The sequence below is a fragment of the Leucopleurus acutus genome, assembly GCF_964270905.1.
Source record: "Leucopleurus acutus genome assembly, chromosome: 8".
NCBI classification, from domain to species: domain Eukaryota; kingdom Metazoa; phylum Chordata; class Mammalia; order Artiodactyla; family Delphinidae; genus Leucopleurus; species Leucopleurus acutus.
This window is the reverse complement of record NC_139151.1, coordinates 58039471-58058378: the sequence shown is the minus strand read 5'-3', so window position 1 is coordinate 58058378 and position 18908 is coordinate 58039471. Positions and strand designations below refer to the sequence as shown.

The 18908-nt window shown below is 41.0% G+C and overlaps 1 protein-coding gene across 1 annotated transcript in view; it reads right to left on the bottom strand.

The window, feature by feature from the left end:
- Positions 1–18908, bottom strand: part of C2CD3 (C2 domain containing 3 centriole elongation regulator) — a 127279-nt gene that overhangs the window by 45965 nt on the left and 62406 nt on the right. Inside the window, exons 16-24 of the mRNA XM_082845335.1 lie at positions 18462–18708; positions 16341–16521; positions 14208–14391; positions 13062–13234; positions 11842–11965; positions 9263–9531; positions 8676–8765; positions 4341–4943; positions 1951–2289 (exon numbers count right to left, since the gene is read on the bottom strand). Coding sequence (XP_082701461.1) covers positions 1951–2289; positions 4341–4943; positions 8676–8765; positions 9263–9531; positions 11842–11965; positions 13062–13234; positions 14208–14391; positions 16341–16521; positions 18462–18708 — 2210 coding nt within the window. The remainder of the gene's footprint in view (positions 1–1950; positions 2290–4340; positions 4944–8675; positions 8766–9262; positions 9532–11841; positions 11966–13061; positions 13235–14207; positions 14392–16340; positions 16522–18461; positions 18709–18908) is intronic.

Sequence of the window (18908 nt, the reverse complement as noted above, 5' to 3'; positions counted from 1 at the left end):
AGTTACAAGTATATTTGCTTTTTGCAATATGGGGGCAACCCCTAAAATAGAACATAACCATATTTTTGCACGTTAAATTTTATTTTCAATGCAAAAACAAAAAACCAAAACAGTTCTTGCAAAAAATCAAAGCTTTTTTTGTGCTTTCCTTAAATTCATTCATTTATTGATTTTTCTCTTTTTAAAAAATTCAGTTTTTACAAATCAGACTTGTCACAAATGGGCTGCTTTGGTAGGGCAGTAAAAAAGCAAAAACTGTTTCCCAACTTTGTGACTCATACAGTATGGACCTCAGTACCTCTAATACAGCACAGCAAGACTATGTGGAGAAGACTTTGTCCTGAGATAGAATGTTTCAGGGTCTCTGACACACAAAGGTTATGAGAAGGATGAGAACCTCAGAGTCTTTGTAGAAGCTTATAATCCTGGAAGTAATGTCTGTTTGTAGTGTGTATGGAGAAGTAGAAATGAAAGACAGACAACAGTTACTAGGAGCATGAATTCTGTTTCTGTTCCAAAGTAATAAGGATACACAGAAAAACTGAGGCAACACAGAATTGATAGGAACCGAGTAGGGAGGCCAAACCAGAAGATGTATATTTAAACCTTCTGGACTCATAAGGCTATGGTTTTCTGGCTCTCAGAACCATCACACACCTCAGAACTGTTAATCACAGTTGTTTACAGATGAGAAATTCAACAGAGAGAGAGTAACTTGCTCAAAGTCACAAACACACACAACTTACGGGAAATACAGGGCTGAATACATTCCTACTAGAATGTAAGCTCCACAAGGGCACTACTTTGTCTGTTTTGTTCATTGCTTTATCCCCAGCACCATGGACAGTGCTCACATATAGCAAATATGACATAAGTTTTGTTGCTGAATGAATGAATAATGAATGAATAAATGAATGAGATAAGGTCTTTGTTCTTAAACAGCCCCTACCTAGTGGAGAAGAAAATCATGCAAACAACGTTAGTACATGTGATATATGTTATGATAAAAAGGGCAAAAGTGCTAGGAGAGCAAACAGGAGGCAGCCTTTATGTCAGAGAAACTCTGGTAAATGGTGATGTTTGAGCTGAGTCTTGAGAGAGGAGTGGGAATTAAGCAGGCAAAAGAGAAGGGTGATGGCAAAAGGGAAAATTTTAGGAGAGATTACAAGGCTGAATAAAAAGTAGGGCAGGGGTTCCTTGTGCCATGGATTACTTTGGCTGTCTGGTGAAGTCTATGGGCCTCTTCTAATATATATATATGTGTGTGTGTATATATATATATATATATTTTTTTTGCTGTACGCGGGCCTCTCACTGTTGTGGTCTCTCCTATTGCGGAGCACAGGCTCCAGACGCACAGGCTCAGCGGCCATGGCTCACAGGCCCAGCCACTCCGCGGCATGTGGGATCTTCCCGGACTGGGGCACGAACCCATGTCCCCTGCATCGGCAGGCAGACTCTCAACCACTGTGCCACTAGGGAAGCCCATATATATATTTTTAATGCTAATTGTAAAATACATAAGATTACAAAGAAATGAAATTATATTGGCGTAAGTTATCAAAAGACATTAAAAAAGTGACATAGTAATCACTATAGTTTTATTAATGCATAACAAGATCTAACTGTAGGTTTAATAACTACTGTAATTTTGAAGTAATGACAGGTATAGATGATATTCCAAGATATCTGCAGTAACTAAAATGTGATATGAAAATACCTGTGATTTCTATTGTTGACAACATCACAGGTACTGTTAATATTACTAGGGTCTATTGCCTACACTCACAACTGGAGGAAATGTTCAATTTTAGTTAGAGATTAATAAAAATAAAGATGTATGGGATTCCCTGGTGGCGCAGACCCTGTCATGATTAGAAAGATTTGTGAAGACAGGACCATAGCCTGTGGAGTCAGATACCTGTTTATGGATAAGTGAGCAGAACATACCTTTCAAGCTCAAGTGCATTGCTCTTTCTACCAGGATACTGACTGCAAAAGTTCCATCTAGTGCAGTAGGGCCCTCCTGGGCCAGGCAGACTTCAGCTGTGGTGCTGCTGCAGGGGACCTGGGTGGAGGCCGGAGACTTATGGTGGTCATGTGGTGGAGAGAGCTGGAGCTCATCATTTCCTCTGGGGAGCTGCTCAGACTCACTGGGGCTGCTGCAGTCCATGGAGTCCAGCTCATTAGTGGGCCCAGGGTGTGAAGAAAGAGAGGAGAGAACCACATGAACTCTCAAGGCAGCTCCTGAGAGGTTGGAAGCATTTCGTCCAAATAGAGGATACACACCTGCAAGAGGATGAAGGAGGATAAGCCTAGGCAAGCAGGGACACTCTCTAAACCTGGAGATGCTCTCTGAGGGTGCTTGTGGCCCTCTCTCCTTTGGCAGGGCTATAGGCCCTAATATAACAATTTGCAAAGAAACTGTGAAGTTAACACACACTGTGAGAGTTTTTACTGCCTCCCCCCACCCCATCACTAACTGCAACAATGGAAAGTAGTGAGAGGTCTGATTTCAAGGCAAGAGGATAAAAAGCTGGTGGGAGTGGAAAAGTAAGAGGGAATGGACAATCTGAAAAGTTGAACACTGCCTTTGGTATCCCTCAATAAAAAGAGGTATTTGTGTTTGAGTTCTGATCCCTAAATCTATATTCAGTTTTCCAAACCTACTTGCTCCAGCAGAGGAGTTAAAAGCCTGTCTTTAAGAACTTTAGTTCAAGTGAGCCTTCCACACTTCGGGGACTTTTTCTGTAGTCTCTTTGAAGTGACTCTAGGCCAGCCCAGATAAAACAGGGCACACGGCATTTGATGAGGTGCTCAACAGAGCCAGAATTATGCCTGCTGGGTCCAGAGAGAACCAGAGAATCTGGGATGATCACCCAGATGCTCAGTTCTCCTTCTTTAGCTTGGGCCACCTGCTCAACAACAGGGTCAGAGCACAAGGCTAACAGAGCTAAAATAGGGTTGTGACTCAGTTTCTTCAACCGCATAGTGGGGGAAATAACTAACCTTACAGGAATGTTAAGATGAATAAATATGACGTTTGTAAAGAGTCTAGTCTGGCCGTCTCCAATCCAATCTGTACTATAGTTGCCAGCCTTATCTATCTAGAAAGCAAAGCTGTGTCACTCTTCTCTTCAGAAGCCGTTAAAATAGTTTTCCATAGCTCTCACAAAAAAGTCTAAACTCTCCTGCTTAGAAGAGGCCTTCAACATAGCACTCCTGCCCAGCTGTCTAGCTTCATCTCCCATCATTTCCCAACCTATATATCCTGTGATCCAGCAGTACCAAATTACTCATGGCACCTAAAACATATCAAACTGCTTCCTGCCTCTGTGCCTTCACCCACGCTATTTCCGTTTAGAAAACCCTTCTTTCCTCCTTTTCGTGACTTACTCCTAAATCCTCTGTAGCTCAGGTCAAGCATCATCACTTCCACTGGGATGCTGTCCTTGAACCAAAGAGATGTTGTGTCCCTGTGCTCCCATAGTGCCACTGAGAATACCTTTTTCACAGTTCTTATACTTCGCTGTAATTGTTTACTACTCTACTCTCCCATTAGACTATAAGCTCATTAACTATTTCTGACTCATCTTTGAATTCCCAGGGCCAAGTACATGTAGCAAATACTGAACAAATGTTTGAAAGAAAAGTACCCATAGTGCCACTTGCAAAATGTTACCTTCCTCCTTTCAAAGCAGTTTATTACCATGTAGATTTTATGATTCCAAGATGTGCTGACCAGAGAGAGAGGATAACCTAATCTCATTAGCAGGTATGCTTTCAGTGTATTTTAAAACCAACATTCTAGATTATAATATAGGCTTTTATACAGGTGGTTAAAGGTAGTCTCCTAAATTCACTCATTTTTATTTTACATGTATTAACTGAGGGCTTACTATGTTCTAGACACTATGTTAGGGGCAACAACCTTATGAATTTGGATGTAGTCTAAGGCTACAAAGTTCAGCACCAGTTCTTAGATCTCAGACAGTATACCTTAGACTCCACTAAGGTATACTGTCACTAGATAATGCCCTTCTTAAAGCATCCAGCAAACCTCTTTCTGAAATCTCTGTAGTTTTATGAAGTATTACTAAATTACTATTAATCTTTCAACATGCAATAATGGAAAGAACACTTACTAACATGTGACCCTGGGCAGTTACCCAACCTACCTGAGCCTCCATTTTCATGACTGAAAAACAGGTTTCATACCTACCTCACAGGATTGCTGGGAGGATCAAATAAAATAATGTCTGAGAGGGTGTCTCACACAGTGCTTGTCATGGAGCAGCAGTTGCTCAAACCACAAGTGCTAAGGCTGGTTCCTCACTTACCACTGACAGTTAGTGTCCTTGCTGACCTCTCCCCAAGTCTGGCCAGGTCCACATAGGCTGAGCCAATCCAGCTGTCTGTCTGATGGGGCCTCTCCACACTGTCATTGCCATAAGCCCGCCAAACTTGGATCTCTAACCTCTCCTCTCTGAAGTACCAAAGCAGTGATGGGCTCCTAGAGACTTCTGCTCTTTTGGATGCCTTGAAAGTAACCATGACCTGCTTTTTGTTTGCAGATTCCTTAGGCTTCTTGAGAGGGGTCCAAAAGCCTTCATGATCGTACAGCTTGTAGCGGAGGTAGCAATATGTATTCTTATGAATGTGCTTCTGGCCAGCAAGCAGCACGCAATGGATAGGCAGCCAGAGCCTCGGCGTGGAGATGGTAACAGTGGCTGGCTCCTCTTCATCCATCTTGACAAAATCCTTCAGATTATTCTCAAAGCTCCAGCCCAATAGCTCAGCAGCTTCCAACACCCGCTCTCTGTCTCCAGGATGGGTGAAGGAAATGGAAAGCTCCAGACCACCCACAATCTTCTGCATGAGCTCCAAGCCGTGAGGCAGGGCCCCCTCTTCTGGTAAAATGATAGGATACCATCCTGTGATCCCTTAGGAAAGAAAAGGAAGATTCTTCAATTATTGCTTTAAAAGTAAAAAGACTTAGCCACTTTCCACCCCATAGCCACTATCACCCTGGCCCAAGACAGAAGAGAAAACATATACCCACAGTGCATTGAAGTTTGTTTCATCTGACCACTGAAAGACAATGAGATCAGGTGGAAGAACAAAGGCTTGGAGCTGGAAGACCTGCATTTTCTTCTTGGCTCAGCCCAAAACTAGTGGTTCAGTCTGGGTAAGCCATTAATTTCTCTCAGTCCTATTTCCTTATCTGACAAATGGGAAAAATAGTGCTGATCTTGCCTACCAGACAACATTATTATAATTGTCAAATGAGATAATGATTTTGGAAGAGCTTTGAAAGAAAATAAAATATGTGAAATATTATTATGGTACTATGAGTACAATGGAGAAGGCATGGGACAAGGTCAGGAGATCTGGGGTCTAGCCCCGGGTCTTTCACCAAGGGAATTGCCACTTAGTGAACACATACCAAGGACCAGGCACTAGATTTCAAAATAACAATTTAAAATATTAGCTACTTGTTACTGAGCATCTATTATGTGTCAGAAATTCTCTTATGCTTTATATATATTACTTCATTTAATTCTCTTAATAACCCTGTGAAGTTCTGAGGATTAAATGGTATAATAATCCCTATTTTGCAGATGAGGAAATGGAAGAGACCTGCCCAAGTCATTATAGCTACCAGGTAGTAGAGCCAGGATTTGAACCCAGGCCTAGCTGGCTTTAAAGTCTACACACCACCTATTATAGGTTCACAATATCTTTTTTTTTCCTTTAAATTTTATTTATTTATTTATTTATTTTTGGCTGCATTGGATCTTCCTTGCCGCATGTGGGTTTTCTCTAGTTGCGGTGACCGGGGTCTACTCTTCGTTGGTGTACATGGGCTTCTCATTGCAGTGGCTTCTCTTGTTGCGGAGCACAGGCTCTAGGCACACGGGCTTCAGTAGTTGTGGCACGCAGGCTCAGTAGTTGTGGCTCACAGGCTTAGTTGCTCCGCAGCATGTGGGATCTTCCCAGACCAGGGCTCGAACCCTTGTCCCCTGCATTGGCAGGCGGATTCTTAACCACTGCGCCACCAGGGAAGTCCCGGTTCACAATATCTTATCTAGAACCCTTAGGGTCAGATTTGTTTCTGAATTTAAAAATTTTCAGATTTTAGAAAGATACTGTGGTACATAAACTGAATATTATGTACTAGTCAGTGGTCACATAGGTCAGGGGTTGGTAAACTTATTCTGTAAAAGGCCAGAGAGTAAGTATTTTAGGCTTTTGGGCCATATGGTCTCTGTTGCAACTATTCAGCTATGTTGTTGTAGTGAGAAAGTGGACACAGAAAATATGTAAGTGAATGGGCACAATGTGTTCCAATAAAGCTATATAATCAGGCATGAGACTAAATAGTCTCATGTCAGTTGAGGTCAGGTTTGGCTGCTTAATGAGTTAATAAAAAACTTTTGACTTTCTGAGCTTTTTGGATTTCATAATTACATAAAACAGATTGTGGATTGGTATAATATTCACAGCAATTTTCTGAGAATGGTTTTGTATTAATTAAAATTATAGATGGGGGCTTCCCTGGTGGCGCAGTGGTTGAGAGTCCGCCTGCCGATGCAAGGGACGCGGGTTCGTGCCCCGGTCCGGGAAGATCCCACATACTGCGGAGTGGCTGGGCCCGTGAGCCATGGCCGCTGAGCCTGCGTGTCCGGAGCCTGTGCTCCGCAACGGGAGAGGCCACAACAGTGAGAGGCCCGCATACCACACACACACAAAAAAATTATAGATGGGAAGATTCAGACTTATTGAGATTAATTTGCCAAAGGCCACTTAAGGTGTTACGATTTTTGGAAAAGGCATTTAATTTTTTTGGGCCTTCCAAGTTTTCGTTTATAAAATGAAGACACTGAAATGAGGAGGTTGATCTCTATGACTCCATTTGACTTGGTCGGTCTAAGAACCTATGGCTTTGGCTTTAGTAATTTCTCATCACTTGGGTATTAATTTCCTCACAACCTAGTGCTTCTTAACATTATTTGGTCACAGACCCCTTTGGCTCTAATGAAAGTTATCCCCAGAAAAATGTACAAATACAAATACATAAAAAATTTCACACCACTTCATTCCATGTAAGTGGATTAGATTATTCCTCTTGCTCTGTGATTCTGTAATTGAGATTACTGGCAGGAAGAAACAAAACACAATGTTCACTTTAGAATAACTCTGAATATAAAGACCAATGATACATTCCAAACTGTCTAAAAGGTTTATTTGCAAGGGGTTAAATTTAATTTGTGAAGGTGGGATTTCTCAGATGGTGCCTATTCTCTGACAAACTCTGTAGTAAGTTTCAGAAGGAAGGAAACTGAGGTGCCCTATGTGCCCAGTCCTGTGCAAAGATCTTTCACGTGTATAATTTCATTGAATGCTTCGATAATCTTGCAAAGATCTTATTATTTCCATTTTTAGAGATGAGGAAACTATGGATCTGAGAGATGAAGTGACTTGTTCTAGATCACAAACAGTTAGTGACAGAAGTGAGATTTGAACCCTATAACAAGTTGTAGAGACCTCTCCCTGGCAGGCACATAGTACCTGTTTATTGAGTATTGCTCAAACTTCAATTCACAATTAAATTTGGGAGATGTGTGATAAAATTTTGGAAACTAGATTATACAATCCTAGGGAGGAAGATGGGCAAGAGAAGGAAAACTAACATTTACTGAGTGCCTACTATTTGTCAGGTACTTTATATATCCTATTTCATTGATTCCTTCCTCGTAGACTTGTCAGCATTAACAGTCTCCATCCATAAGGTAAGTGGGGCTCAGAGAGGTCAAGGTCACTCTGTCAAGGTCGCTGAGCTAGTAAAATGTAGGACGGGACCAATATTTCCAGGCTACTGCCTGGTGGTTGTGCCTTCTTTTGGGTCTTTACCTCATACCCTTACTCCTTCTTCAGTGAGAGAGGAGGGTATAGTGAAATAGAATGGGCAAATCTGGATTTGATTTCTAGTACTCTACTACCTGGCTGTGTGGTTGACAAATCACTTAACCTCTGTAAGCCTAAGTTTTCTCATCTGTCAAATGAAGATAATCCTGGGGCTTCCCTGGTGGCGCAGTGGTTGAGAGTCCGCCTGCCGATGCAGGGGACACGGGTTTGATCCCTGGTCCGGGAAGATCCCACATGCCGCGGAGCGGCTGGGCCCGTAAGCCATGGCCGCTGAGCCTGCGCGTCCGGAGCCTGTGCTCCGCAATGGGAGAGGCCACAGCAGTGAGAGGCCCACGTACCGCAAAAAAAAAAAAAAGGAAAAGATAATCCTGTATCCCCATCAGTAAGAGTTACCATGAAGCTCAAAAAAGATCTGAGAAAATATTTTACAAAGTGCTATATAATGCAATGGGTATTGCCATATTTATTATAAGTAGTATCATCATCATTATCTTTCCTGGAGTAAGATGACAGTACAATGTTTTGAGCTTCTTTGCTTTATTAGAAGGCCTTTGAAATGATTAGGAAAGGACTTAAAATGTTTTTGGGAAAACCTCTGAGGTATTTGGGAGAATTCAGAAGCATGTGTTAAGGGGTTTTTTATTTTTATTTTTGCATATCTTGCAAGAGAGCCAGACAAGAAGATCTCTTGCAGGGAAGTGAATGGGAAAGGGTAGAATTAGAAAGTGATAATCCAGGATCCCTACCAGATCTCTTGATCAGCAGATCTTTTGTTGGAATCTTTACTACTCCAAGCAGATAATGTTTGAATGAGCGGATACTGGTTATATCACTGGCTGTTAAATCAAACAAAGAAAGAGAAATTATTTGATGGTCTACTGACCAAAGGGCTCGTATTACAATAGAGCCATATAATCCTCCACTTACACTCAGTGAATTTCAGTGTTGGAAGATGCATTAGAGATCATCTTGCTCCAGTCAAAACTTGAATGCCCTCTAAATCATTTTAATTAAATCATTAAGTATGTGTATGCACACACTTAAATTTTGAAAAATTCAGACATACAGAAAAGTTAAAAGAATACTACAATGAACTCCTATATATCCTTCACCTAGATTCACCCACTAACATCTTGACACATTTGCTTTATCTCTCTCTACATTCTCTCAAACACTCAATACGTATTCTACATATTTCTGCTATACCCTTCAGAAGTAAGTTGCAAATATGACTCCTCACCCCTAAACACTTCAGCATGTATCTCCTAGGAAGTGCTATACCATTCAAAACAGAGCCCTTTTTAATTTTAATTGTGAGTCATTTGGTGCTCACCTGACTTGGTATCTTCATGATAAATAGCAAAAGTAACTTCTGCAAACTCCAACAACTCTGCCAGGAAACAGGCTTCTCCACTGCAGTGCTGAGTTACCAAGTTACATGAGAATTCACTGTGATGGGAGAACTCAGGGCAGAAGGAACAGGCCACAGGGTGGGTTTGGCGCTGTTCTCCCTTGGGCAGGAAGGACAGATGAGTGGTAACAAAGGCATTGACCCCGACTGTGGCACTAAACTGCAGAGCAGGTTCCTGCTCAGCCAAAGCCCTGTAGGGGAGAAGGGTGGGAATGAGAAAGAGGTAATATCAGAAATCAGCTTGACTGCCTAGAAAACATCACCATTTCCACAAGGCCACCAAGAATGCTAACCAACCATGTGTTTCCTGTTTAGGCTTCTGGCAATGTCACTATGTGTTTTCTTAGTAATCTCGATATTACAGTGTACGTGTATATGAGGAAGACAATATTCATCTGCCTACTAGAGTGATACTACAAGGACACTCCATTGTACTGGTCTGGCTTCTTGCCCTTTTTTCTTAAAAGCGCAACACAGACCCAATGCGGGACTTACAAAAAACTGCCTGCCATCTAATCTGACTTTCCCTGTGAGTTCCCAGAGAGAAAAGCAACTAAGTTTCTTATCCATTACTCAGTCTCTCTGAGGTCTACTGAGTATCGAAATTCCAAGTCCTTCTCTGTCAATTAAACAGTAGTTAATTTAACACCATGTTTAGGAATTCTGACCTGGGCTGGGTCTTACCCAGAACAGGTACTCCATTATACACAAGTTTCATGCCTCCATGGCCTTTGCACATGTTCCTCTCTTTGACCAGAATAGTCTTCAGCTTTCTTGGGCATTATGATTAACTCCTACTCTTCTTTCAAGACTCAGATTAAGATATTTTGAAGGGTCTTAAATGCCACGTTGAGCAAGCAGGTTGGACCTTATCCTGTTGTTGACCACCACCCTAAAGTGGAGTGAGTACAATCTAGGGGGTTCATAGGGCAAACTATTTGAGCATTGGAAAAAATTATTAAAACTTCTAGAGTTGTTATCTCATATATTAAAGTTTTACTACTCTCTGGTATATTTTATAGTGTATATATTAGTGTAGTAGTACATGAAGATGACTTATACATGAATAAGTATACACATATTTAGAGAGTATGCTAAATTTTTATTTTTTTTATTAATAGGAATGTAAAATTAGGAGACCACTGCTACTGACAATGAGAAACCATCAAGAGTTTGAATATATGGGAAAATATGATTAAAAAACTGCCCTGGCATCTCATTAACACTAAGATGTTCTCAAGCAATTATTGGAAAAGACTATTTGGAGAATTTAGTGAGGAAAAATATTAATTAGACTGAACATTTTACCAGCTACTTCAGTGTCAGATCTCACACGGAAGTAATCCCATTAGTTATTTAGCGACTATGAAGTTAAAGGTAAATAATCTGAAGTTAAGGAGCACTTGCCTCTTTCTTGAATTCATGTCCAAAGTGAGCTAGTCTGCCTCAGGATCGTGATCTAGTTCTCCTTACTAGGCACCTGATACATGCTGGAACTATGCTATGTGGTGGCAGGGACAGAGAGGAGTTCAGGCAGTACCTGTGTCTATAGGAACTCACAGCCTAGGTGAGGAAAACTCATGTATGCAAATAATTGAAACAGAGTGATATGTGCTGCAACCAAGGTGCTAAGAGACAAAGGACAAAGCACCAATTCTATCTACATGTAGGAGAGACAGAGGAAGGCTGCAAAGTCTTGAAGAAAACAGAAGCTTGTTTAGAGGACAAAAGGAGGAAGAACGTCCAAATTAGAGAGAAGAATGAGTGAAGACCTGAAGGAGGGAAGAGAGGGCCATGCTGTTTATACATAGAAACAGTGTATCGGGCAGAGGAAATAGCAAGACAAAGGCCTTGAGGGGAAAAAGAGCATGGTGTGTTCAGAAGTAACAAGAAAGCCAGTGCCTGGGGTGGAGTGAGTAGAGCAGCAACTACCAGGAAGAGAGGAGGTCATAAAGATAACGGGGTCAGATCATGTGGGGTCTTACAGCCATTTTAAAGACTCTGGCTTTTACTCTGAATGAGATGGAAAGGCATTGGTGGGTTTTAAGTAGATGTGTGTCAAGACCTGATTTAAGTTTTCATAAGATCACTGGCTTCTGTATTGAGAACAGACTAAAGGGGAATAAGCTAGAAAAATAGGAGTTGGTACTCAGAGACTGAACATGAGAGACTATTGAGGAGGTGTAGTGGTGACTGGTCCTGGCATGGCTGGTGGGCATAGGGTCTGACCTTGGGAATAAGAGGGTAAGTAGGTTAGAGGATAATATCGCTGGACAAGGTCAAGGAACTAAATTGCTAATAATAGTTAAAACAGCAAAATTTGCAAGTGATTTATTCACTTATATTTCTACATGCTTTCTTAAGAGAAAAAGAGTAGAGTTGTGTTTAATAAACTGGAAATTGTATGCAAGAAAGTTTTACGTTATTTGGGCATCACATATCATGTGGACTGCAGTGGAGAAAGGTTTGCTTTGAGAATTGCTTTTCTAAGGTGAACTTACTTGGCTGCTGCTTGCAAACCACAGGCTCTGATAATCTGGACTGAGATGCAGACGGCTCGGGCTGCAAGAACTCCCTCTGCTGTCCTTGGAGTACACCTGTACCTTAGGCCCACATCCAGTAAACCTAAAGAATGAGGGCAAAAGGAAAAATGAAAAGAAGGTTGGTTGGAATAATCTCTGTTCTACCAAACCCCAAGTCTAGTCAGGAAGGAAGGAAGAGGATAAACACTATAATCCTAATGAACAATATGGGGCCTTAGCAGTGAAACAATCTGTCTGTGGTCAGAATCACATTATATTATTGTACTTTAGGATTAATAAAGCAGAACAGATGTCACTATTTTCACTTTATATCCAAGAAACTATGGCTCAGAGATTCAACTGCTTGCCAAAATCACATTAACTATCAGAGGCAGAACTTAATCCCAGTTATTTTTATAGAATTGAGATGGACTCTAACCTTTCTTCTTTTTTAAACCTTTAAAAGGTTTTTGCACTCATATATTTCTGTCACCCTCCTACTGCCACCACCTTAAACACCTTTACATGCCATCCTTTTATAAAAATTCTATCACATTTCAGGGAAAGCTTTAAGGAACAACAGAACAAGCTGATCAGTGAGGGTCAGAGGAACAACTCAATCTTAATCATAGCAAGAAAAAACCTTTTGTATGGGCAGATACTCTCTGGTAAGAATGAACAGTAACTTGATTTAGAAGGCTAATTCTAGTTATTCATGATGTATCTGGAGGGTGGGTCATCCAGCTGTAACCATTAGGATACAATTGAAAACTCTAAATTCTAACTAATCCCTTCTAACTTTAAATCCTGACTTCTTCTTCCCTCACAGTGAATTCCCAGTTCATGCTGACTATATTCTTCCAATCCTACATCATGTTGCCTTGGAATAATAATTCTCTGAGTACACCTATATAAGACTTAGGTTTTATGCCATGAGGGCTTATCAAATGCTTGCTGAAGTTAAAGGTGAGATGAGACAAGCAACATTTATATACAGAGTCTACATAACTATGAATTTTCTAAAATTATATACAAAATTTGCAGTGTATATTCTACACTCTTTTTCTAAGAGAAGGTGTCTCATAGTTTTTATCAGATTCTTAAAAGGGTAAGTACTACAAAATGTGAAGAATCACTAATTTACGAGAGAAAAGGGATATTTATATATGCTAGGGAAAGATAAACTAGTCTTCAATTACCTGATGATTGGTTCCTTAGTTCATTCTTATTCTCAAGCCTGGGGCTTAAAGGGAGATTAAAGGTCTGTATTCCCACATCCTCACGGTGCTGCATGGTTACAATGGCACAGATCCTCGATAATGGCAAGGTTCCTTTGGCGACCATCTGGTCTCTCACATTAGGATAATAGTACCTGTAAGCCACAAAAGCACAAGCTGTCAGTTGAAAGAATAAGGTGGATGAATGATTCACTCTGCCCCAGGGATCAGCTTTCAGTATCTAGTTATCTTTGGTGCCTGATTGTTCTGTATTTCTGATATACAGCTGTGGTTGTGTCCGGCTGGATTTACTGCCCATTACTTGGAGGAAGAACCCCATAAATTATACCCTGTCTTCAAGACAAAGCCCAGCTTCTCACAGGTTTTCTGTTTGAGGAATCCGCATCTGGCTTGGCCCTTTGGGAGTTGCCACTCCTGAAAGCATCCATCCTGCAGCACAAGTGGTTCTAAGCAGTGCAGTTCCAATCTCTTCTATGGCTTCAGGCCCATGCCCCTCAAATTTGAAGGGGTGATGAGGATCTGTTAGTACCTACTCTATTTCCTCCTCACATTAAAATTATTTTAATTGGTTTCTTGGGGGTGAGGATGCAAAGGGGGAGGTTAAACATCTGTATTCATGCCATTATCTTTCCTGGAAATCTGCCGAAGTCTGTGCCATGAGTGGAATTATATTTTACAAAGGCCACTCTTCTGGTGGTGGGAAGAACGGATTACAAGAAACGATTCTAGAAGTGGGGAGACCAGTTAAGAGGGTATTACAATAATTTAGGCATGATATAGTGAGGGCCTGAACTATATAAGGCAGAAAGAGAAGCAGAAAAAAGGTGACTGATACATTTAAGTGACAGTAGGAGATAAAACTAAAACTTCTCTTCCAAATGTAAGTAGTGGTTAGAAGTATGAGATACAACTGCTCCCAAGAGCCTAATAACTGAACAGATTTCAGTAAAATCTGGACAAGAGTCATTATCAAACCTAAATAATATTAAACAGGGCAGAAGGGGGCTCTTTGCTTGCTTATAATTCAACCTGGGCTAATTAAGGGAAGGATGCTCTGTGACTGTGCACTTCCTTCCTAGGCACAGGCATGGGTTCTCCACACTGTACCTGCACCAGATTTCAAACTGGACTCCACCTCCAGGTACAAGCCCGTGTGCAGAGAAGGCACTGAGTAGGAGCCTTTGCACTGGAATTTCAGCTGGCAACAGGAGAGAGTGACGGTGCTCACTATTAAAGATGGGGTCTGGAATGCAGAGTGTGGTTGCAGATCTGAAAGGCTTCAGAGTGAATCCTTTGGAAAAGAAAAGCAGTTCAGAATAATCCAACACATCACTTAGTGTTTTACAGGGACTTCCCTGGTGGTCCAGTGGTTAAGAATCCACCTTCCAATGCAGAGGACGTGGGTTCGATCCCTGGTTGGGGAACTAAGATCCCACATGCCGTGGGGCAACTAAGCCCGCGCACTGCCAACTATTGAGCCCACGCACCACAACTAGAGCCCACGTGCCGCAACTACAGAGCCTGCACGCCCTGGAACCTGCAGACCACAAGTAGAGAGAAGCCAACATACCGCAACGAAAGATCCCGCAAGCTGCAGCTAAGACCTGACGCAGCCTAAATAAATAAATAAATAAGTGTTTTATATGTAGTTTTACAGTATGTTAATATTCAGTATTGTTCAATTTTATCCTCACAATACTCCTGTAAAGAAAACAAAGCAGGTATTATTTCTCCTACTACACAGATGAGGATATGATACCTTGATGTTATATAGTCAACCCAAAGGTCTTAGAGCTAGTAGGTCACAGACCTGGAACCGGAATCTGTATCTTCTGACTGTATTACTCCTACCAAGGTCCATTTCCCTAGCAGCTCTGGTCCCCTGAGATGCCATGGTAATACAGAAGAGATTCCTTTGTTGGTAGACAATGTGTAAGAGTTCCAACTTCTTCACTTCCTTACCAACCCTTGTTAGTCTTTTTATTTTATTTTATTTTTGTGGTACGCGGGCCTCTCACTGCTGTGGCCTCTCCCGTTGCAGAGCACAGGCTCCGGATGCGCAGGCTCAGTGGCCATGGCTCACGGGCCCAGCCGCTCCGCAGCATCTGGGACCTTCCCGGACAGAGGCACGAACCCACGTCCCCTGCATCGGCAGGCGGACTCTGAACCACTGCGCCACCAGGGAAGCCCTAGTCTGTTTTAAAAAAAATTATAGCCATCTCAGTGAGTGTGAAGTGGTATCTTGTGGTGGTTTTGATCTTTATCCCCCAAATGACCAATGATGTTAAGCATCTTTTCATGTACTTATTGACCATTTGTATATCTTTAGAGAAGTGTCCATTCAGATCCTTTGCCCATTTTTAAATTGGGTTGTCTTTTCATTACTGATTTGTAAGAGTTCTTTATATCAGTATATCCCGGATACAAGTCCATTATTTGAACCTCAAAACCAATACTGGCAGCACTTTCACGGTTATTCAAGGACATGCTCAGAATAGCAGACAATTTGAGTCACCCAACTTGCTCATTCCCAGCTGAGATCAAACAAGGTGACACTCTGTCTTCTTGTTTTAGCTCTCAGAGATGACCAGAGGATGGGATGGCAAGGGACAGTGCAATGTAGTGCAGGGGCTCTGGCTCTGTGGCCAGTTGGACAGTGTTTGAATGCCAACCTTGGCACTTGTTAGTGGGGCGGCCTCAGCCATTAACACTCTGAACCTTGTTTTCTCTTCTGTAAAATAAAGAAAATAGAATCTATGAGGATGAATTGTTTTAGGATTTAAGATTATGATCTATGTGAGATATGTATATGTATGTATTTCCCCCAGGAGCAATGGTTTTGTATTCTCTTAATTCAGTGCTCTTGATGACTTTATAGAATATAACTACAGTGGATAATGAGAATCAACTGTATGTTAATAGATGATAAGAGTGAGTAGGCATGTAAATGATACAAAATGAGACAAAGTGTAAATAACTGATGGACCTAGGTAAAGGGTATTTTTGTACTATTTTGTATTATTTTGTACTATTTTTGTAACTTTTCCATAAATTTGAAATCAAATCAAAATTAAATTAAAAAACAATTTAAGAAAAGTAAAAACTCAGGCTATCTCCTGTACTGCCCAGGTAAGGCTGGAAATACTGAGGAACATAAAACTGACTCAGGAAAAAAAATTCCTAAGCATATTCAATAAAAGAGCCACACAAGAATGAGAAAACCTAATCTCCCAAACCTACCATTTTCAAGGAACCCAGGTCCTTTCAGCACACTGGGTTGCGAGTCTTGAACTGGAAAGTAGTACTGGACATAACAATCTGCTTCTCCCCAGACTGTTGCCTGAAGAGGGGCGAGCCCTTTAATCTTGTCTATAAGGAGTTCAAAGTGGTGTTCCATCAATCCATTTCCTTGGTCCCCTGCCTATTAAATGAAACAGAGATACTGGGGAGCTTTAAAGAGTAATTTGTATAGTGTATTCATGCTTCTCTATGAAGTCTGAGAATAGATGAAGAAATAAGCATAATTGGCTGATACTAGAACAGATACTTAATTTTCACTGTATATAAATCTCACAACTGTTCACTGTAATCAGATCAGGCAGGACTTACTCTAGGCTGTGAGACTGGGTCAATATTAGGAAATCCATAAATGTAATAGAGTGCATTAATAGAGGAAGGAAAAAAAGTGACTATCTCAATAAAGGCTAAAAAGGCATTTGATAAAATTTAATCAGATGTTCCTGATTCTTCGTACACTAAAAACAGAAGGCTATTTCCTTAATAGGATAAAGAACACATATTTGAAACAAGTTTTCATTTATTATTATTATTATTATTATTTTTGGCTGTGCCACATGGCATGTGGATCTTCCCTGACCAGAGATCGAACCCGTGCCCCCTGCACTGGGAGCGTGGAGTCTTAACCACTGGACCGCCAGGGAAGTCCTTAATTATTATTTCTAATGAAGTTAGGAATAACACTGAGACTGTTTATTAATGGGGAGGTAGTGAATATACTGTTACTGAAGGCACTTCTACTACTAATATGATAAATAAATAATAGAAAAAGTTTAGAGTTCATAACAAATAAACAATAACAAACAAAACAAAAACAAAAACCAATAACCTACTAATAGGTATTTTCTTAATAGTTCTTTCTCTGTTAGAGACATCAAATTTGTCACTCAGATTAAAAAACATAACATACTTAAATGGTGTGGACACTGAAACTTGGCTATACTAATAAAGACATCAAATGTAAGATAGAGGAGGACATGATACAGTGGACTTAGAGTCAGAAGACCTGTGTCTGAACACCAATTCTCCCATTCTTAGCTGTGTGACCCTGGATGAGTAACATAACCTCTCTGATTCTGTTTCATCACCTAAAAAAGAGAATGACAATGACCTACCTAATGTAGTTGTTAGGGGAATAAACATGATAAAGTTTATCAATGTGCTTTCTCAACTGAACAGCACTGTACAGAACAAATAACTTTTAAGTTATTAGTAGAAAAGCAAGGAACTTCACTTTAACTTTCCAACATGGATTTGGTCAAGAAACAGAATACTTTGCTGGTTTACATTTGGGATCACTCTTCATCTCCATCCCCATTTTTTCCCCCAGATTACCTTTTCTTTTTTTTTCATTAAGACTATTTTTTTAGAGCAGATTTAGGTTCACTTCAATTTTTTTAAAAAGGCAATTTAGGGGGCTTCCCTGGTGGCGCAGTGGTTGAGAGTCCGCCTGCCGATGCAGGGGACATGGGTTCGTGCCCCGGTCCAGGAAGATCCCACATGCCGCGGAGCAGCTGGGCCCATGAGCCATGGCCGCTGGGCCTGTGCATCCGGAGCCTGTGCTCCGCAACGGGAGAGGCCACAACAGTGCGAGGCCCCCGTAAGGGGAAAAAAAAAAAGAAAAGGCAATTTAGTAAATTAGAGGATTAAGATCTGGTTGTCCAATTCCATTTTCTTTATAAATTCAAGGAGCTCAGAGGGACACAGGTATCCATTTAAACAAAGAAAGAAAAATACCAATGATTCTTTTGAGCTACAGCAAGCATTGAAGTGCAAGCATGTTCTTTTGTTAAGCCTTTCACTATTGAAATAAGAATTTGGGGCAATGGTTTCATTAAAACACGCAAGATAAAATGAGATTACGGTGCTTGAAATTTGCTAAGAGAGTAGATCTTAAGTGTCCTCATCAAACACACACAAAAGGTAACCAGATAAAATAATGGATATGTTAATTAGCTTGATTGTGATAATCATTTCACAGCATATGCATGCATCAAAACATCACCTTTTAAGCCTTAAAATAAGATTATGTTTTTTGTAAACAATCAAGTGTTTAGTCACTACCATAGCAACAGATGCTACAGATGGCTGGTCCAGGAGATGGGCTGGCCTGGGGTTGAAGGGAGGAAGTGTTCCTTCTTCATTCTTTAATCTTTGCAGTGCTATTATCTGATCTGAAGAACCCATAGCTAAAAAGACTCGAAGACTCCCATTTTGGTGGCCTGAGAACACATCAATCACAGGCATGTAGCTGTCGACAGCAACAACTGGATACTGAGCATCAAGCAGCAGGCGAGAAATCTTGGGATCTCTAAAGGGAGAGAAATTGTGCACGAGTAAATAACAGTCATCAATCATGTCATAGAGTTGCTTCATTTCTTACTTGGCTTGTTTTCTCAGTTTGTTAGAATGGACCTACAGGGACTTCCCTGGTGGCACAGTGGTTAAGAATCCGCCTGCCAATGCAGGGGACACGGGTTCAAGCCCTGGTCCGGGAAGATCCCATATGCC